General features: G+C 37.7%; 2 protein-coding genes across 2 annotated transcripts in view; one reads left to right on the top strand and one right to left on the bottom strand.

The window, feature by feature from the left end:
• LOC108658133 (uncharacterized) overlaps positions 1–22,850 on the top strand; it is a 143,867-nt gene that overhangs the window by 33,556 nt on the left and 87,461 nt on the right. Inside the window, exons 3-5 of the mRNA XM_089256884.1 lie at positions 8,915–9,022; positions 10,173–10,264; positions 11,513–11,775. Coding sequence (XP_089113010.1) covers positions 8,915–9,022; positions 10,173–10,264; positions 11,513–11,775 — 463 coding nt within the window. The remainder of the gene's footprint in view (positions 1–8,914; positions 9,023–10,172; positions 10,265–11,512; positions 11,776–22,850) is intronic.
• The window catches only part of LOC115563806 (uncharacterized), a 46,483-nt gene continuing 38,210 nt past the window's right edge, over positions 14,578–22,850 (bottom strand). The window contains exons 11-13 of the mRNA XM_030387334.2: positions 21,862–21,969; positions 20,248–20,386; positions 14,578–15,213 (exon numbers count right to left, since the gene is read on the bottom strand). Coding sequence (XP_030243194.1) covers positions 14,611–15,213; positions 20,248–20,386; positions 21,862–21,969 — 850 coding nt within the window. The 3' untranslated portion in view covers positions 14,578–14,610. The remainder of the gene's footprint in view (positions 15,214–20,247; positions 20,387–21,861; positions 21,970–22,850) is intronic.

Raw genomic sequence — 22,850 nt, 5'->3', positions numbered from 1 at the left:
TTCATTTTTCTGTACAGTTTATGTTGTGTTTAAGTTAGTCCCGTTTTAATTTTTTTAAGTATATGTTATTTATGAATTTATTTATCATTTATATATTTATTTATATTAATTATATTATTATTATTAATTTTTATTTAATTTGTTGATCGATTGATTTATTGATTTATTATTTCAACATTAATTTATTTGTAAATTTATTATAATTTTTATTATTATTATTATTTTTATTATTATTATTATTTCTTTTATTATTATTATTATTATTATTACTATTATTATTATTATTATTATTATTTTTTTTTTTTTTTTCTTCAATTGACTTTTGCTGATTGCTAGCAACGCAGAGCTCCATAAAAATATTCCATGTAGGAAGGTAGACAGCAATCTGTTGAATTGTAAAATTAGAATTCAAAGTGAGAAAATTGACACAAATTGGACTGTTTATTATGCTAATAACCAAGTGTTATCATATAAGATATCATATGCTCTGCCCTGTAAATAATTTGCTTATTCAAGGATCACAGTCTCATTTCGCATATCGCAGACAAAGTGCCAGACAGTGGCGCTTGTATGTTCGTTGCCCCCTCTCGCCGGCTCATTACGAGTGCTTGGCAGCCAAGTTCATTTTATTGCTAATAAAGTTTGCATAAAATATTCAAAATGTTGGCGAATTCGACGGGTCCTCGACCGAGCGAGCTGCGGGTCATCTGCCGCCAGTTGGCAGCACACACAGACACTTCCGCCACGGGCTAACAACAATAAGCCGTAAACAATTGGCCAGCCAGCTGGGCGGCTGCGTTTTCATTTTGCAGTTCGCGTTCTCGCAGCATTGCAAAAAACAAGAGAGTATCATATAAAATAGTTAAAGAAAATAAAATAAGAACAAAAACCAGTTCATTGGTAACCCATCCACAGACATCAATTTTGGCGTTTGCATAAATCTGTTTCGCCTCACCGCAAAAGTTGAATCGAAAGCTGCAAAAATAAAAGATAAAAATTTATGTTTAAATGTTTTGTTGAATATATATATATATATATTTTTTATATTTTGTACTCTCGACTTTGAGCTGTTTTTTATTTTTGTTAAGGGGTTTCTGGGTACGATGCGCGTCTGTGTTTTTAAGAAGAAAATGTTTAATTGAAAAAGTTTTCCGCTTTGAGGCGCATCAAAGGGGATTTTTTTATTGAGCTGCTCTCGGGATATTTGGCTCCGCTTTTTGAAGAGTTGAATTAAACGCAAAAGGCTTAAATTGGCAGCAAGCAAATTTATTTTAATTGAGCAAAATATAACGAAAATTTGTTAAGCTTGAATAAAGTGTATTTTGGCTTGTATTATGTTTCTTGCTCTCATTTAGCAAATGATCAGAGACGATGGAAGTGTACATACACGGGAGATGGATGAAGAGCACTCGTGCTAGCAGTCAGCTTCCCACATCATTTAAAGATATTTTCCATGGAGTAGGCATACAAAATAAATTCGATTTTCTTAACTGAAGACTTTCACTTAATATTCACAAATAGAGCAGGCTTTTGTTATCATTAATATATTCTCATATTCAACTCAGTCAACACTGTGGAAGCTGCCGCGAATCGGAGAACGCGGATCGCATTGGGTGGGCGCTGGCTGAGACTTTACTGAAATTACACGAAATTCTATATAAAGAGAAAGTTAAGTAGAGGAACTACATAGTCAGCTTTCAACTGCTTTTAAGTGAAATCAATAATTGAAACTGCATTTTGTGGATGCAAAAGACTGTCAAAGTCAGCTAGGCATAAGTGAATCCCAGCTCGAACTAGGCCACGTTCAAGCGCTGCCAAATTGTGTGTCACATGGCCAGAGGTCGGGGCAATCAATATGCAGAGCTGCGAATTTTGCTCCCTCTGTATTTTCATAACAAAATGAAAAGTGTTGCGAGTTGAGCAAACAAAGCGACAGCGTTAAATGAGATCAGGTTCAGAGCGGAGGCAAACAAATAGTGGAAGTAGCAGGAGTGGCAGCAGCAGGAGCAGCAGGAGCCGGTGGAAGCAGCCACAGCTACATAATAGTAAAGTGCACAATGCTGTGGGCGTGGCATGTGCAATGAGTCGGCTGGCAGACGTTGCCCCTCTTGCCCCGCTTGCTGCATGCTGCGTGCTGCATGCCTCAACTGTGTCAGTGTCATTCGCATGGCCTAGCAGTCATGTGTGTGTGCGTGTGTGCGTGCGTGTGTGCGTGCGTGGGTGTGCGTATATTGTTTGCCTTGTCAAACATTGTCATTTATCCAAAGTCGACGAGCAGGGCCAAAGCCTGAGCCGCAGCCACAGCTCAAGCCGCTGCTACCCACACACACACACACAAACACACATATATACAGAGGTAATAACTCCTGGTAGCTCGCTTGCTTTGCATATTGCAATTAAGTTTTGTTTGGCCAAAAATTTGACCTGTCTTTGTCATCTCATCTGACGACTGCGACTCAACTCTCTCTCATTCTCCCACTCCCTCTCTCCTGCTCAATTATAAGTTTGGCCCGTTCGTCCTGAAACTTTTAATTTTCCTGTGCCTTCGCTGTTGCATATGTTGTGCGTGAGTGTGTGTGTGTGGCCTACCTTTAGCTATACTTTTATCGTCAGAGTGAGGGAAAGTTTCCTTTTGGGTTTGCTTGGCTTGTCTGTCGAAACTTCTCTCAAATATTTAATTGGCTGTTGTTATTTTGACAAGAATTCTCACGAATGTGCGAAGCATACATCTTTCTCTCTCTCTCTCTCTCTCTCTCTCTCCTTTGCAATTGAAATTTTTCATGTTTTTTGTAAATTAATTTTGATAAAACCATAAAAATGTTAATGCAAATTGACTTTTTATAACGGGTTTTTTACGATTGTCCGGCTATAAAAAATTGTTTAGAATCGCGGGGCAATTGTTACAATCAGCCACAATTTATGCATGTTACCCCTTTACACACGCACACACACACACACTCGCACACACGGCCATCAAATTTAATGGCATTTAATTTGATTGCATTAGGTGAAAAAGTTAGAGTGGGACAAAAAACCGCCATCGTTTATTTTTCCTGTTGCTTTTCTAATGGTATTCGTTGTTCCACATGTACACACACACACACACACATGTGTAAACAGAAACCAATTTGCTGAAATTTGCCATTTCGTTTCCTTTTGTCCTTCTGTCGCCCATTCAATCCTTTTGATAGACATTCCCGTTCATGTTTATCAAAACCATAAATAATTGTTGAAATTAAATGTGCTTTAAGAACACAATACATATATGTATTTTTTTTAAATATTCCTGACTCAGCCTTCTACAGACTGCAATTTCATATAAGATATTCAAGCAATTGAGTTGATTGTATTTCAAATTGTTTCACATATCTATGTGTGTGTGTGTGCGTGTGTGTGTGTGTATGTTTATATGTTACATGTTGCAAGTTGTCCATTCACTGGCTTTAAGTGTAGTTACCATGAGATATAACTAGCCGCTTTTCATATTTTCTGTGACTCTTGGCACTGCCGATGCTTTTTGGCGTTGAGTCAAGAAGTCTCACAGAAATGTTAGACAGTGACTCAAATATGCCAAGCCAAAGACACTGAAAGAAATAAATATATATGTAAAATATATTATATAAAATAAAGTTTATTTTAGTAAAAATACATAAAAAAATAATAATAATAGAAAAAAATAATAGACAATATATTAAAAATATATATATATATATATATATATATATATATATATATATATATATATATATATATATATAAGAATTTTAGTAATAGTATGAATAGAGTTAACTATTAACTATAGTGAGCAGACTTATATATCCATATGTGCTTCCCCTTTTTTATTAGTGCTTCACTTTTTCTCTCAGTGCATTGCTGACATCTGAGTTGCCTTTAATTTTTTATTTTCGTCTGCTTACTGTCGCTTGGTCGTAAGTGCAGCTGAGCAGAGGGAATGTTGCCAGTATTTGCCCGTATGACATGTTCATGACATCTACGCGCCATTGGCTGTCACACACACACACACACACACGCACACAGAGGGAGATATACTCATTTGGCTGTGTGTCATGGAAATTATTAGTTCATTCTGCGCTCCGCCAAGTGCAGCCAAGCGACTGCAGTCTGTGCACTTTGTGCTCCCAACTCCTTACACTCCGCTCTCTACTCTTTGCCCTGTGCTCTGTGCAGTCTACTGTCAGCATTTTTTCGAGTGGCAGCACATAAAAGTATAACAGCTTTTGGCACGCAATTTTAATTGTCGAGAAGTTTTTGAAAATGTTTAAATGAATTTAAAATGCATGGCGAGCAGCTCGATTTCATAATCAAAACAATGCCGTTTTTATGATAGAAACAGAAGCCCGCCAGGCAAGCATAAATATCAGCAAATAACAACGAATTAGCTGGGAATGAATGCCGAGATACCCTGGAAAAGCAAGGGATAGACAGAGTTCAATGAATGAAATTATAATTAGTTTTATATATAAAATGGGATTTTTTTTTTTGCTATTATTACACAATTTATATTGAAAACTAAATTTAGTTTTATAAAAAAAAAAAAAAAAAAAAATTTATTGATGTTTACATAAACAAACAAGTAAGAAAGCTCTAGTCGAGACAGCTCGACTACGAGATCCCCTGAACCCTACAAGCAACTGATATTTCAATAATAATTAGCAAACACACACACGCATACAAACAAACACACGCACACTCACGCATACAAACAAACACACGCATATACACACACTCACATATACAGGCGATTGCGCTTGGGTTGCGCTGCAGTGGCAATATAATGACAACTTATTTGTTGAATAATTTAATTTCTAGACGTACGCTCGTAATGAAACTTTCAGAACGTAATCATAATGTTAAAATGTATGTGTATACCGAATCACAAGTCTCTAGTATTTGATATACGACTTTTACAAAGATGAGGGGGAGGGGGTGGATTTAGGGGTGGGGGGTAAATTTTAACAAAAACCGAAATTGTATAAAATATATCTTTATATACATTTTAAATTTGGAGACTCTAGCTTGAAAGATGTAGGAGATATAATTTTTTAAGTGATCTTCGATAAGGTTTTTTATCGATAAAAAAATATCGAAATGAGTTATCGTTTTTTAGTGATAAACTCGATAAGCGCGTGATATGTACGGACATTTAAAAAAAAAGTTTAAGTCTCTAGCTCTTATATCTTCTGAGATCGACGCGTTCATACATACGGACGGACGGACGGACGGACGGACGGACGGACGGACGGAGGGACGGACGGACGGACGGACGGACGGACGGACGGACAGACAGACGGACAGGGCTATATCGACTCAGCTCATCGTGCTGATCAAGAATATATATACTTTGTGGGGTCTGCCACGCCTCCTTCTGCCTGTTACATACTTTTAACAAAACCATTATACCCTGATTTCCCATTTTCAATGGGTTCAGGGTATAAAAACTGCAAAACATAAATGAAATAAAAAATTAATTGTATGAAAAATATATAACACCCTTCGGCTGTTCATATAGGGTAAAATATTTTAAAACAACTTCACGTGCAAACATTTTTACGCTGTAAAAAAGTTTTGAAATTCACAAAAAATGGAAGAACAAAAAAAAAAAAAACAAAAAACGCGCAAAAATCCAAAAATATGTAGAAAAACTACAGCCATACGGAAAAACAGCTGCAGGTGAATTTCAACGATTCTGCATAAACTGAAAAATGTGAGAAAAAAAACCCTATGAGAGCAATAGGCATTCAAACTGAACTCGACTCGACTCGGCTCGATGTTCCCTTGTTCGCATACTCTTTCCCTTATTTGTAAACACAATAAAGAGGATTAAAATATTAAAAAGTACTTTGCACATATATAAAATAGAAACGCATAGATATATAAATTCATATGTATGTATATATTTTATGTATGTATATATGTAAATTTAAGCAGAGTATATTTAAAACTGTGTCGACAGAGAATACTTTTTTTTTTTTTTTGGTTACAAAAATGTGTGTTGTTTGTGATTTTTGTGAGAGTTTCGTAGTGGCATGTGGCGTTTATTTGGGCAAACGTTTCCGTCACAGGCGGCAGGACACGCAAGGACGCTTCATAAGAGGCTTGTAAATGCATGCGCCGCAGATGCCCGAACACAGAGGCAATTAATTTCCGCTAGACAAAGGCACAATTGCTTCTATATATATGTATACTTAAGTCAAGCGACAACAACAATGGGCGTGGCATATAGCATGCATGGCATACAGCAAATACATATATGATATATAGAGCCGTGGGCAACAAAGGCAGTTCGAATTCGGTCAAAGCAAACGAGCTGGGCTTTAATTTATGGCTGCCAGAGCAGAGTCAGGCCATCAGCTCGACTTAATAATTACAGCAGAGCTAAAAAAAAAATTTAGGACTTGCTCAAGGTCCGAGCAGTCTATGTAAAAGTTGCCCGCTCTCAATGAAAAAAACGAGAGAAAATAAAAGCGAAAGTGAAAGTACCGTAAGTAAAAGTTTTCTTGTCGCCTTCATAATTTTGCCATTGTCATGCCCCGTGGGCACATTTTGATTTTGTTCGTTGAAGTTATTGGCGAAAAGTTTTTCGCTCTCGTTTCTTTTATGGCCAACGGCTAACGCGGCGTATGCTTAACATGCAGCAAAGGCCAACACATGTTCACAGCTATCAGCTAATGCTCAGTGCCCATAGACCTAATGGCCGATCAATTGGTTCGCACTTTGTTCTTTGCTGCCATTGATACCCGCACAAAGTTTGACATTCCGGCAAATAAACTATTACTAGACGAAACTTTGTGCCATGGCCAAGGTAATTAAAGCCCATTTGAATTTATTATCGTGTGTGTGTGTATGTTTGTGTGTGGGAAATGCTCATTACGTCTAGACTATGAAAGAGGCGATAAATAGTTGAGGCAATATAAGATGATAGTAGGTCATTTCAATATATATATGGAAAGCCCTTTGAATGTGACCAAAGCTTAGAGTTCCAGGAGAGCAAACGCTTCAGTATTTAATTTTATCCCAGTTGTTGAGTTTCGCTTGTGAGAAGAGAGCAGAATTTCGAGGTATTATTAAATATAAAAATATAAAAAATATAAAATAGCTTTTGGTCTTTATCTATTTATCTTTATCTATTTTGGTATATATAAGTTAACACCTGGACAATAGTAGTTGGACTATTTTTTTAGTTTAATTGAAAGCGTGTGAAACTTTAGAAAATAATATGAGAAAAATGATAAATCACATTGAACGTTAACGATATTTAAATGGACAAAACAAAAAACAATATTTAAATTAAATAATTGAAAAAAAAAAAAAATATATATATATATATATATATATATATATATATATATATTTCTACAACAAACATGCACACAAACTTATTTTATTTTCTATTATTAGAAAAAATTACTTATAAAAAAAGAAACCATCCACTTGATCAAAAAAGTTATCTTGTATTATATATATATTTATTTATTTTTATTTATTATTTATTTTTTTTTGTTCAAATAAAACAAAAGTAATAGAACATAAATATGTTGTTTAATACATTTTATTTATATTTCATCAAAATGAATTTTCAAATAATTTGATTATATAAATATTTAGCCACGCCACATATCATAAAGCATCAGGCCGACAGCTGATTGATAAATTAGAAAATCTTTCTGCAAAATGTCAGCCCAGCTTAAATCTATAAATTGCCTAGGTCAATACCCCTTTAGATTTAATGCGAGTTGATAGGGTAATTGAACAATTTTAAAAGGCAGCGTTGTTCATTTTGTAATAAAAAATGCGAAGCGGCATCTAATTAACAGTTTCTGATATATACATATACACGTTCAATAACAAATATACTTGAAGTGCTTCAGCTGTTTTATTTTGGCAGTCCGTAAACCATTTGGTAAATGTTTTCAAAAAATAATTTCGGTTGACGTCTGTCAGGCGAGCAACAACGGCGATTGTTGTCGCTGTTGAAAGGCCAGCCGGGCAAACCGTGCAATCCGCCAACAAACAGACATCAGCCACCAGCCAGGCGGACAGACGGAGCGTAGAATGAATGGGGAAAAGGCAGCGCAATTATTTAACATATAAATGGCGACCTTTTTGTTTATGTTGCGCATTTTGCAACTTTGGCTAAGCGCCGCATCCCAATTAAATTGTCAGCGAGAATATTTTGTTAGCGTAAATTAATTTCTGTGATTCCGAATGGGGAACTGCAATTCGCCGGAATGCGAATGGGAATTGACAACGTACAGGAATCTAATTAAACTGTTTTCGAGCATCGATTTACACTGGGATTTTCTGCTTTCCATTCTATTTTCGGTTGCACATGAGACGCCAGAGTCAATTTGAATATAATTTAATGGCAAAGTCAGCGAATGCCGAACCTGAGCCAGCACTGCTGCTGCTAGTCTCTGTCGCTGCTCAAGGTCTGCGCTCGGCCTGTATGCATAATTACTCGCAATTGAACTTAATGAGTGAGCAGCGGCTCTGCGAGGCTGGCGGATATGACGTAGGCCGTATACTGCGAGTCTGGAATGTATCCTTGGCGCCAAGTTCCTTAAATTATTGCCTGGGGCTGTCGACAGCCTGTGACCTTAGCACTCAGATGCTGCTCTTGGTGGTATTACATTTGCGCCTCTCGACAATATTCGCTTAGGCACGTACCAAAATATTGAGATAAAAAAAAATTAGGAAAAACGAAAAAGATAAACTTTAATTTGCGCATATTCACATGAACGTATAAAAAAGAGAACAGGAATGAGAATCCTCTCCAGAGCTATTCAGCATGTCCGGCCCGTGACGGCTCAACTGTCAGTCTAGTTAAATATCTGTAAAGTTTAAACTTACTTTAATTAATCATTTTGATCTCCCGTCTTATATCTCTTTATAGCTCATATGCGTGCGCCTGTTTTCCCGGCTTCAGCGGCAGCGATTGCGGCCACGGGCCGCTCTGCACGGATGCGCATACAAATATTTGTCAGAACGGTGGCATTTGCAAGTGAGTACAGTTGAAACAAAACATATGTCAGAATTTTAAAGGAGTTCTTAAAATATATAAACATACAGAAAGAAAAGATTTACATAGAGTAAAACCTAGAAAAAATAAAAATTATGCATTAAATTGATATATTTTTCAAAACAGTTTATATATGTATATATTTAAAGATTTAAAATATAAAAAAAATAATAATAATAAAAATAAATAGGTTATAAATTTTTTTTTAACAAATACAAATTGTGTATACAATTTTTTTATTATTATAAATTATATTTATAAATAATATTATATTATATTATATTATATTATATTATATTATATTATATTATATTATATTATTTAGTTTGACAAGTACACTTTTTTCCCTATAAATATAACATAATTAATTTAATTTCGTTTAAATATTTTATTATTATTATTTTTTATTAAGAAAACCAAGCCAAAATACCTTATATTTTATTATTGCATATGAATTAATACTATAATTTCCAATTGTACATATTCCAGCATAAGCTAAAATTAAGTTTAAAATTCTATTTCGTTTTGGATTTTGCGTGGCAATGTCTAGTTCACTAACTAAACTCACTCAACGTCAAAGCTTTTAATAACATTTTTGAAGTGGGACTCAATTAAGTTTATTTGCACAATTGTTTTGAACGTGGTCTGCTTTGAGCAGACATAAATGATTTTGAACACACTTCAAATATGTATAAAATTTAATATGGAGATAGTTGAAATAAATTATAAAATAAATGCATATGTTATATTGAAAATCAAATAATAGACATCAATAACATTTATTTGTTTTTAGAGGAGGCGAACTGGGAAGAGTTTAGGGTTTTAGCTTTTCAGTACTATTACCTTACTATTTGATTCAAAACAGTTGTTTATAAACGTTTTATTTAAATATCCACTACTTTGCATTCAATTTTATTTTATTTTTATATATTCAATATTTTATTTTATTTTTATTACACCTATTTCTGATACTACATTTTTTTTTTTTATTATTTTTGTATAATTCTTTTCATATTTTTAAGTATTATTCGATTACGATTTCTTCAGATACTTTAAGCCTCATCAAAATCCCTTCTTATAATATTACAAATATTTAAATGTAGAGATCTGATGAGTTTCTTTTGAATTGCAGGCACATTGGCGATGCGGCTATAACATGTCACTGTCCCAGTGGCTACAAGGGAACCAAATGCGAAATACCCGAAATAGTGGAGGCGACGCAGGGTGAGTAGAGCCCCGTTCCCCAGAAAGTGAATCAAGTTTAATCAGGCGTCACAAGCAATAAGTAATTGAGCGTGTGTGGCAGGAAAAACAAAAATATTTCGTTAAATCAAGAATACCAAAAGGAGCACCAAGAGCGACAGCAGGAGAAGGAGAAGGAGCAAGAGCAGGAGCGAGGGAATGAAAAGATTGCAACAAATTAAAAACGAAGCAGGAGTGGAGGAAATTTAATTAAGGCAATAATTAAGCATTTAAATTGCAGTCGATGCAACATTTAACGAAACGAAACATTCATTTCAAGTGGTGGAAAAGAGCCTGAGGGTCGCAGGTCGCAGTTTGGGGCACACGACCCTCCCTCCCTTCCTCCATCTTCGAACCACAACCCACAAGCCAACACTTTGAGCAGTGGATGGGAAGAGCATCGGCTATTCAGTCTGACTTGATGGGTTCTCTGTTTGCGTTGCCACGCCCCATTGTTGAATTAGTTTTGCAGCTGGGCAACATTTCTGCCATAGCGATTGACGTATATTAAATTACGTAGAGAGTTTTGCATAAACTGCTGTTAAAATTTAAAGAAACATGCAAATCGTGTTGCGTAGAGGAATGTGAAAAATTTCATATTATTTGCCAACTGCGAGGCGGTTCAACTGGTGTGCAAGAAATGAAACGATTTTATGTAATATCCAGTCTAAGAAAATCCTATATTTAATATCTACTCCATAGACCCCTGCTTACATTCCTCTGCAGGGTGCATAAATAATTTATAGTTCTTCATATTTTGACACAGCAACTATTCCACTCGCTTTGCACATGTCAGGGCGGAACAGAAATCCATCTGTTGGCTTGGCGTTCCCCTGGCAACGTGTCTTCGGTATGACAACGTCATCGAATTTGACATTCGGTTTTGCGCAGCTCAGCGCGGGTCAGGTGGGAAATGCATTGGCAATGCGGGCGGAGTCAGGCTGGGGGAGGGGGAGGATTGCAGCTGATGGGGAGTTTATCTCGGTGGGTGTTTGGCACTTGGCGTAAACATTTCTCGCATTTCTCGTGCGCTGTAATGTCTCTTATTGCATTTCCAGGAAGGGTCTGCCTCTAGTTCTTTGTGTGGCTATGACTGGACATTATTAAATTATTCCAGCTAGCTTGAATTCAATCAAAAGTTTTAAAGCGTTCGGCATTTGCCTCTCGAGGCCTTGAGTTTGGCTTCATTCAGAAGCGAATTTTTTCTCACATTTTATTTTGTGCTTTCAGGTTGCATTGGAAATGCCAGCGTTAGTAATTGCCATCGTGCATGCGAATTTGACAACGGCAACAACTACAACAGCAACAGCAACAACAACAACAACAATGGCGCCTCTAGCACCAGCTTGAGCATTTTGAACGCGCGAGGCAATCGCAATGCAGCACGTAGCGGCAAGACCCGGTACGAGGTGACCATGCGACTGGGCGCCAATCTGACCGGATACTATCGCAATGCGGAGCGCGAACAGCTAGCCGGCGTCATGGAGCGACAGGTGAGTGGGTGATAAAAGCATTCGTACATATAATGGAAAGCACTTTAAGAATTAGATTAGGATACTTGTAACACTTAACCAGCCCAGACAGGCGCTCCGAGTGAGAGGGCACTCTCGCCCAGACGATCGCCCCCTCTCTCTCTCCCTCTCTCGCTGCCATACCTGCTCACTCATTCGCTTTCTTTTACTCGTGGCATACACCAACTGCCGATAGCTACGTGACCCACATGAAGCGATATGTTACGCTGTCTGTGCACTTGGTCTTTCACTCGCATTAGCTCTCACGCGATTAGCGAATAACTTTTATTTTAGTTTATTCTACTAAAATAAATTAAGTTATATTGAAAAAAAAAAAAAAACAAATAATTTTGGGAGAGAATATAATATTTATTTATATAAAAAAAATCTATAAATAATGTTTGTATAAGGAGCTGTCTCGAATAGAGAGTCTAGTCTAGATTCGAGAATCTATCTCTCACTGCGTAATTGTAAAATTTCTGAGGCAAGTCTACTACACTTTGTAAATTATTAGGTATATATATTCAATAAACCATCCCAGAAAAGCGCATAAATATATATATATATATATAGACAATAACAAAATTATTTTACTTGTAAGCTTCGTAAAATATTTCAAGTTCTCTAAATTAAATAGCGACGAAATCTCGAAATACTCGCTTACTCTCGTAAAGTCAGCAGTGTAAAAATTTAATTTATATATGAGAAGAATCGATGTTGCTCGTTTTATTTATGCTATTTATTTCGCAGACAGCTAATAAACAGATTTGGGAAATATTGATTTGAATAATATATATAAATTAATCAAATAAATTACAAAAATTACAAAAAATAATATTTTTAAATTGTAAATTTATTAATAAATTATAATTACTTTTTTAAATTACATAAAAACATATACATTAATACTTGTATATTTTATTAGAATTTATTTATACCATATCTGTTTAATAGTTGCATAGGAACTTTACTTGAATTATCTGATTGATAATTAATTTCATCAAGTAGCATGAGCTCGAAATATTTAATTAAATTTATAGAAAACTTAATAAAAGCTCAGGATATGAAATAAATGATTTTATATCTAATTAGCTGTACATGATTAGCGTACTTTCAAGTAACGTAATATATCGAGCTGCTTCATATCAGACTTCAGTTATCTGTTTTCACTTTTCGTTGACTTAGGCCAACAGTTTTAACAGTTTTTTAATGGCTAGCGTGTGACAGGCCCTAAAGTTGATGTTGACACCACAAGAGGCAATAGGCAAGTGGCAAGTGGCAAGAGGCAAGTGGCAGCGTCGAGGCATGTCAACTGACTGGACTACAGCAGTTAATATTTTGATGGGAATGTGGCGGCTGAAATTGGTGGCGGAGGATGAGCAGGAGACGGCATGGCGCGAGTCACACTCAACTCTGAGTGATGATGATTTTTGTGTTGGCGTTTGCAGCCTGTCATCATCAGAGAGCAGCTACAAGCACTGCCCGACCCCCTCCCTGGCCCGACTGGCACTCAATACCGCTGTGGCTGGCGCTTTGGGGCGACTATAATGAAGCCGTTTCAAGTTGTCTGCTGGCTGCTGCGGTTGTCGCCCCCACATTGATGACGATCAAATTGGCCGGCCTCTGCATATTCTAATGGAGTGTAAAAAAAAAATGGCAAAATAAATAGCGAGTGTCATTTAGTAAGTAGTGAGTGGGCGCTAATTAAAGAGAGATAAAGTGGGAGAGGGAGAGAGGAATATATGCCCACTCATCGCAATGTAATAATTGCATTAATTTAACATAATTTAATAAATTCACAAAAAAGCAGCAAGAAATATATCAAATGCTGACGAAGGCGAGCATGATACGGCCTTTATTATTGTAATTATACTCTGCATAATTATTGTTATTTTATACTCGTTCATTAAGGGATAAATAACAAATATTGTGGTTTTTTTTTTCATGACTTTTCATTAGAGTTGAGTGTAGAATTTTATATTAAGAAACAACTATTTTACATTGCAGTAATACTTTTTAATTAAATTGTCAGACCCTTGATATTTGGTATACATACTCGGCTGGGGAAAATATAATTGAAAATGCATATTGGATGTCCCGTATATAAATAGGGGCATAAAAAGTGTAGTAAAACTGATTTTGTCTGATTTGTCAACATATAAGAATAAAAACGTTTTCATTTGAACTTAATCATACAAAAATTGTCAAGAATTCAAATATAAAGAGCAAAGTCTTTACTTTATAGTTTTGTAATGAGCTGCAAATATGAGGAATTGCCTCACATGCTTGATTTACAGAATTTCTCAACTATGCAAGCGAGAGATAACTCCCAGATATCCCAAAAAATGATTTTGTATGCCAAATTATTTATTGTTGGAATTCATCACTGTGGAAATTCATTATTTATCATAGCTAACAAATAGCTGTTAAGGCTTTAAACGCACTCGCTCTACTTCCGATATAAAACGAAAAAGAGCTCTCGCCCTGAGCATGAGCATTCGTATTTTATTCGTTTCCGTCTTCGTGTGAGCGATTTGCATTGAAAGAGCTTCGTTATGGGCTCCCTCATTAAGTGACTTTGCATTCACATACACATGCACACATCCACACTGAACATTGTCTATGTGCTTAACCAGCAGAGTCCTTGCATACTTAAAATGTTTGCTTAATTTTGCTTAATCCGAAAACCCGAAAGCAAAACTGAAAATGATTTTAATGCAACCCTTTCCAATTCATAAAGCTCTAATAAAATATTATTTATTGATTTCAACAATATAAATATATGCATATCATATATATTCATCTAGATCTCTTCGGTTAGCCCACATAGTTCTGTGTCAGATTGAGCTGATCCTCCTGGACGCCGCTGTTGCGAGCCTGGCTGATGTTGTGCAGCATATTGCGAACGGCGCCCGGCGTGCGCTCCAGCGAGGCCGTCCACGGGCTCTGGGCCTGCGGCTGGGCGTTGTTGTTGGGCGTGGACGTGGGCGTCGGGCTGCCCGCGCTGCTCTCCATGATCGTGGGCATGTTGTGGGCCAGCGGCGCCTGTGCTTCGCTGCGCTCCTGCAGCTGGGTGAAGTTGCCACCAGCATAGTCTCGGTTGTCGCCGCGCTTGAAGCTGTGCACCGACCGCGACAGCGGACGCCAGCGGTTGAACTTCTTGGAAGGCGAGCGCTGGGCGGGCGGCGTGCGGCTGCCCGCCTCCAAGTTGCCACTGGAGCTCGTCTCGCGGCCAGCGCCAGCCGCATGCTGCTGCAGTAGGTTGGTCACCAGCTTGTCCAGCACCTTCAGATCGACCTTCAGCTGGGAGTTGCGTATGGAGTTCATGCGACTGCCGGCCAGGCTGCTTGGGTTCGTGTGCAGCGAATCGTCCACATGGCGCTTATTTAGTCCGGCTATTTTGGCCAAGCGTTCAGTTAGCTGGAAGGGAAATGGAAATGTGAAATGAAAAATTATATAAAATAGTATAGAAAGAATTTATATACGAAAATTTGAATGGATTAAATTGATATTGATATACAAATATTTAAATAATATATCATATGAGTAGTTGGAGTATTGGAGTATTTTTAGTTTACTTCCAGTTCATTCATAAAGCCTATCAATGTCAAGGAAACAATCAAATATTTCTTCATCGTTTAATCTATACCCATCTATAATTATTTATTATCGACAACGATTAATATCAAATATCGATAGCTGCATCATATACTTGAAGAAGCGCAACAAAAGATGCAATTCTGATCAATTATGAATCCGACTGCACGCCCCATTCGCGCTTGCCTCAAACGAATTCCCAATTAAGCCGCAATCTGAGGGCCTTTGGCACTGCGAGATTTGCCTGCGACTCTGGACAGACAAGAGGGTAGCATTCAGAGCAGCACACCCGCTGCCGGGGCACGTCGTGCCCAAGTCCATTCGCTGGGCAGCCGCAAGGATTAACAATGCTGGCGTTTGGACGAAAAGCAATATATTGTTGTGTTTTCTTTTTTTTCTGTTTTTGGCATCGACCCGGGGCTGGCCCAGTGCCTGGCCCGGTCGAGCAATGCGCGACTTTAATTGATGTTTCATTTCCGTTGCAAAGTGCTTCCGCTTTCCTGTGCTCAACATCCGATGTTTGTTTTCTGCTGTTGCTGCTGCCCTCAAGTTCGAGTGGCAGCCCGTCGACCCATCGACCCGTCGACCCATCGACCTGGCAACCCGTTCGCTGGTAATTGAGTATCAATGCGGTTTTAAGTGAAAAAATTCTTCTTCTTGCCAGCCACGCCCACATGCATCTATCTGTGTCCTACCCCACACCTCCCTCTATCCCACTCAATGGCCAGCCATTTCCGTTTGTAATCTTTTGCCTTGATTTGTACGTTTTGCTTTGTCTCTCCCTCTCTCTCTCTCTCCCTTTCTGTGTTTCTATTTCTATTTCTTTCTCTCTTCTTCTGTCAGCCTTTCCCTGTGCTCAAAGCAAAGGGGGTTAATTGAGTTTTAGTGGCCGCGACTCACTTTAAATAGATTACAAGCCGCTCACAGCATAAAACCCTGTCGCACCCTCTCCCCCTTGCTACTCATCCGCCTCCTCCTGCTCCTTCTCACAGCTATCAAGTTTGTTTTGCACTCGGCTTCGACGGAGGCCTTAAATATTTGGAGCATGTCTTGTCTGTCACTCACTCAAGTGCGCTCTAGACGTTCCCATTTTCGCTATCCATCTCTCTCTCTCTCTCTCTCTATCTTTCTCATTTCTTTCATCTCTTTCAAAATGAATTAATGTAAAAGTTGATTTGTGGCAATTGACGCTTGGTTGCCTTTTGCTTTGCAGCAACTTTTAATTGGAACTTTCTTCCGTTAGATAAACGGGATATTACGAAAGTTATATTTTTTTTCTGCCTGGCTATGATGCCTACCTTTGACTGACGTTGATAAGCTAAATACGTGTGCCTACCGAATGTCTATATCATATTCTTTGTTAGTATTAACTGATGGGCTTCCTGTGTCCGCAGGCATTGCAAAGGTATTTCAAAGCGGAATGGGCTGTGTGAGTGGGGTAAAAGGTCGGTTTTCTTTCGTATTAAGTTGTCGGCTAGACAGTCTTTGGCTAAGCATAATCTTTCATTTCTGACTTTCTTATAAGAAGCTGCGATTCATGAATTTCTAATTGGAATTGCTTTGAGAATGTATTAGAGAGAATGTTTGGTAAACAGCAATGCTCATGGATATATATTATGACAACATAATATTTAACGTTGATATGCATTACATGTTTCAACGCTGTGTAAAAGTTGATTGCTAACTGCTTAAAATTGGGCTTTACTCAAATGCAGCTAACTAGGCGTATACGTAATATTTTAAATAAGATTGCACTGAATGAACTTCTTAGTGAGTCATGTACACTTGCAAAAGAAGGAATTGTTGATTTATATTTACTTCGCTCAGGGTAGCTCATGAATTTCCTAGACACACAATGGGTTATTATGAATTACGTATACGCACAGTATCCATCCCTCGCAGTTATTAGAAAAATATATTAGTAAATATATATATGTATATGTATATATATATATAAATATTTTTATTACAGCAACTGCTATACTCATGGTATAGATTTAGTATAAAAGCTTCCCTTATAGTCGCAGCTATTAAAGAAAAAAAAAATACTAAAATTGCATTTGCTTCTTGATTGCTTTGACAATTACTTTGAGCACTTGTAGACCTTCAAATAGATTCAGCTCTATAAATACTGCTCCACTTCGACCCCACAAAAAACCTTTCGACTCTTTTCAATTGTCGTTGGATTCTCCAGCTGCATGTTCCGCATTCAATCTTCACAATCTTTGCCACATCCATACTGCCAAAGAAAAGCAAGGAAAGGAAAAGAAAAGGAAAACCCAAACGAGCTTCAGCATGGTCTTTCGTACACATTGGGCAACAGTTTTTGTGGGACTTGCTCGATTCCAGTGCAGTTGTCTTTTGTTTTTGTGCGGCGCAACGACTTCATCTGAATACAACCATAAATCTTGCACGATTCTCGGCAATAAACAAGCAGTCAGTTTTTACTCCGAGACAAGGGCGCAACTGCGCGTCTCTGACCTTTCGTTCGCAGTATGCTACCCTTTGATTTATGACGACTCCGCTTGCTGTATATTCGGCGTGTCCTTGGCGTGTCTCGCCTGCCAGCTCCTGCCAGCTGCTGTTGGTCTCTGCGGACAGCTCTCACTTTCAACTATTCCGGCGCGCGCTGCGCAACTAATGATTGAGGTCAGTGCTTACTGTACTGTAGTCACTCCCTTTAACGCGTAATTGTGGGTAATTTACTGTCAGCTGCCCTTATATAGGGTCTGCTACCCACGGCGCTCAACAAGCCACTTGACAAGGGCGATTAGCAGTTACTAAGTGTTATTCTAATTGTTATGCTTGTATTTAAATAACAACTGTCGTTTGTTGTAGACCGGACACAGTTTTACAGCAGCATCTCAAGCTGATTGTCCGATGACACTGTATTAGAGTGTGGTAGCATTTGATTTTATGTGGTTGGGAATTTCAAGCAGACTTGAATTTATTTGTTTAATGCTGTAAATGGATGACATGAATTTTATTTTATTTTTTAAATATTTTTTCTTTATGAATTATATCCTGTTTATTATATAAACTCATAATTGATGATTGAATTCAATAAAAATTCAACTAAATCGAAGTTAATGTGATAACAGCATCTATCTCGAAATTAAATTTCAAAAAATTAAACTTGGCGACTTAATTAAATTAAATTAAAATACATTATTGAATATTTAATATATTACAACTGAATTTAATTACGCACGCCAAGTTTAATTTTTTGAAAGAAGAAATCTAATTTCTCATTAATTAAACTGCGGAATTCGATTCAGAATTTAATTTTGTGTATAATAAATACAAATTTTGGGCCTCGATTCAAATTGTGAATGGAAACTTCTAATGCGTACTAATTAAACTCAAGCAAAGTGTTTTGCTTTGAATGACAGCTGGGTAAATAGTCAAAAGAACAGTTCAGCGACTGTATCAAAAAATCTTCTCCAAATAGAAATAAAGTCAGTAAATAAAAAAAAAATTAAAATAAGAAAATAATAATAATAAATATTCAAGTCAAACTGATCAAACGGCTGAATAAACTACTGCAAAGTACTCAACCAAAGATAGTTAGAGAAAGCTATAAAAGGCGAGAATTTAGCTTGGCACATCTCATTCCCTCCCAAATAGAGCACGGATGAGAGCCATAAAAATTACTGTGAGCCTCGCAGTGCTGGTCCTGCTTGTGGCCCACCTGCCTCAGGGCAACGCTGAAGCGTGCATTGACGTAAACGATCCACCTGGCTGCACCGACTGCGATGATCTGGCCAATGAGCAGCATGCGGACTGCCTTGAAGAACTGGCGCCACTCGATCCAAATTACCCAGATGAGGCAGGGGAGGATGATGGGACAGCGATTGATGATGACGTTGCATATGATGCCGATGAGGATGCGACTGCACCCATCAATAATGGCAACAACGGCGTCAGGAGGAGGAGGAGGAGGAAGAAAAACAAGACGGTGAAGCGGGTGCGCAAAGTACAAAAAAGAACTCGGGCTCGACCAGGAGCCAGGCGCGTCAGGAATCGGCGCGTTGCATTGCGCAAACGAGTCCGTGTTTACGTACGGAACTAACTTAAGCTCAGAGTCACTAAATAAACTTAAGCTGAATTCGAATATTTGAAATTTGATTGCAGCTCAAACACAAACTCAATGCGTCAGATAATATTTATCTACAGAGAACCAAACATTTGACGAGGAGCGCAGCAATTAAATTGCGCTGCCAAGCCATGCCAGGTTAGCCGCAGGATAGTTGAGGCGTCGACGGTCGAAAATACGTCGGAATTGCGAGACAGCGACCGCAGAAGCCTCAAATGCAACGTAGCTCCGACGGCGTCGACGATGACGACATTTGCGGCGTCGAAGGTGTTGTAGAAATATGCAAAGGAGCAAAGAGTTAGCAGGAGTTGAAGCCAGAGCAGAAGCATGAGCAATTAGCAAACCAAATGCGAAATTGTCAATGGAAAAACCTTATTGGGTGTTGGCCGTGTCTAGTGATACTTGTCTGTATAGAGATGCAACAGATATTGTAGACAAAGTGAATAAAAGTCCTCGTAATTGAATTTTTACAGACAGCTGTATAAAGTAGTTCAGGAAAAACTCTATATAAGCGAGTGTAACTCTTCTCCCAGATCTTTGAGAGCGTTTGGTGCAAGTAAGCTTAGAGATCTTTGAATAATTATCTAGCTTTATATAAGACGGTCCTTTATGTATATGAGGGCCAATAAATTCGTTTTTGAAGGAGTTTTGAAACAGGGAAGTCCACTAAGGGCAGCCGCTCTTAAATTATAATTGTGGAACCAGCAATTACTAAATATATGTATTATATATATTATTTTTATATTATTTCTTATACTTACTTCACCCGCCGCGTTGCTCGAGTAGCTCATCCGTTTCACTTTCTTGAAGGTGGCATCGCTTTCGGCCTGTGCCAGCGCTCGCTCCAGGGCTGAGTCCATTTTGGCACTACGTGCCTCGTCCAGACCCTGATAGTTGCCGCTGGAATAAGGCAGATGAACAGTGAATAAAAAAACAAAACAAATTCAAGTAACACATTAAAGTTATTTAAACAACTTCGCTAAAAAAATAATATTAAAATAATAATGGTATTGGAAAATGAACACTATGAAGACTTAATATTTTGTAAACGATTCGATTTCTATAAAAAAACAATCAACTTCATTATGGATTTCAGTTATGAAATAAAGCTGACTATGATAATTGATTTTAGCTCGTAACGCTTTAGTTCTTATAAACACTTTTGTGTTTTATGTTTTCTATTTTATTTATTTTTTTAATTTCATATTTTATGCAATTACACTTTCAGTGGTGTAATTCGCTCAAAACTGATTGTTTTTCTTTTTTGTTTTCACAATTTAGCTGATTTCTCATGCACACATCAGGCCCGCAGTCCATATAATACCTCGTGCCATCCTCCACCTCTATATGTACATATATTCAGCAAGCATCCACTGCGAATTTGCATTCAGTGTGAAAATGAAAAACTTTTGTGCAAATTTCCCAATGCCCTTTGTGCGAATGGGCCATAAATTTTTTAGTTGTTTGAATAAACAGCGCGGTCACTGGGCGTTAAATTAAAAGCGCCAGCAGCTGGCTGCTAATTTGCTACATGAATTTCGAGTGGGCTACTCCAATTGTTTTTATGCTAATTTCTTCAGTTCTTGCTGTTGTTGTTGTTGTTGTTGTTTTTTTACAGTGTACCTTTTATAGCACCCGTTTCTGACCCTAATTGACGTTTAAATGTGCTTTGATCGTGCTTAATGAATGCTTTTTTTCTTGTTTTGTTTTGTTCTATTTATTTTCTTCTTCTTTTTTTTTTTTTTTTGTATAATTAAAAAACGAGTTTTATTTCAATTTGAGTTGCCCATCAAATTGCAAACGCTGCCTCTCTGCTATTTATGTAGTCGACCTCAGCCTATTATGAGCGTAGCCCTCGAGTATATATCTTTCGATTCAGCGCGTCATAAAGCTGGACTGGGCAATATTTCTGTTACGCTTTTGCACAAATATGTCGTAAATTTGTGCGCAATGATTTCAATTATGCGATAAATATTTTGCATGTGGCCCGATTTGCTTGCCGCCATCAAAATTATTTATATCCTTAAGAACAACAACATACGAGCGGTGGGCAGGTGGGCGCACAGGTAGGCGGGGCCAAGACGCTTTCGACATAGTATAAATACGTTTGTTATTTACCTCTGGAAATTGGTTGGAGACGTGTGGCTCTCCCATTCCAATGAGCCAAAAGTAAATTGCGTTGGCCTCGGGATATGTCATGAGCAGATACGCACACACACACACATGTACACACACTCTGGCTGCATCACACATGCGCTCAATTACCGCAACAACAATAAACAACAAACAAGCAAAATAAAATGAAATAAAATAAATATAAAAAAAAAATTGGCATTCCCGACTAAAGATTTCCCCGTCCTCGCATCCGCACTTACCCCATCAGCTTGTCAGCTCCGCCGCCAGCGCCCCGCAGCGTGCCCTGTCGATGGCGCATCGTAGAGCGGTTCGTCCTGCGCACGGTCCGAAGATCTGTTTCCCAAAAGCTGTGCGAGCATCAAAGACAAATCAAAACAAAATATAAATTACTTATTTTATATTAAAATGTAAGGGAAAACAAATTAAAGATGAGTTAAAGTCGATGTTGAATAAAAGACTTTGCTCATTTGCTTCCATTTGGCATCGAGCCCTGGATATATTCAAAGTAAGCAAACAAAACCCTTGGAAGCGAAGCGAGCTGCAATTTGCCAAAGCAGAGCAAACAAGGTTTCAATAAATAAATATACGAATCTATGCACTTTATGCGCATTGCAAGATCTGCTGAGTCGGAATGGAAAACATTGCATTGCACATAAGCCCGCAGCCATATGGACAACGAATAGCTAAAGCCGCTGCCCGTCCATGACATCTATTCGGGCGAGGGCGTTGGCCCCTAACCAAAAGGGCTGCCGCGAATTGAATGCAGCAACAGCAAACACAAATATTGCATAAACAACTGTTAAATGTGTGCAGACAGACACAACATAGTATAACAATAAGAGAGCAAATCGATTCTCGACGAGGCGATACCCTGTAGATAGATTTCATTAAGGTGAAGTTGAAACTGAATACTCTTATGAAAAATATTATAGTTATAGGGATGTTCACAGTAGTGACAATACTAAGGATCATCATACAGATAATAAAAATGATATAGATAGCTCTTATCCCCATGTTTATCCCTTTAAGTATAAAGCTTAAATTAGGATAAATTAGATAATATGAATAGGGATAAGAGTGAAGAAATTGTCCTTATCCGCATTGTTATCTTCATCCATTATCATTATCCATATCCATATCCTTAATTTTATCCATATCCTTATCCATATTCCAATTTTCATCTTTGTCCTAGTCTCATTTATCCTTCCCCCAATATCCCAATAGACAT

This window comes from Drosophila navojoa, chromosome 3 (genome assembly GCF_054131105.1).
Source record: "Drosophila navojoa isolate 15081-1374.11 chromosome 3, UAZ_NAV_1.0, whole genome shotgun sequence".
Classification (NCBI taxonomy): Eukaryota; Metazoa; Arthropoda; class Insecta; order Diptera; family Drosophilidae; genus Drosophila; species Drosophila navojoa.
Note: the sequence above shows the minus strand (reverse complement) of the source record. Positions and strands in the feature narration are given on the sequence as shown.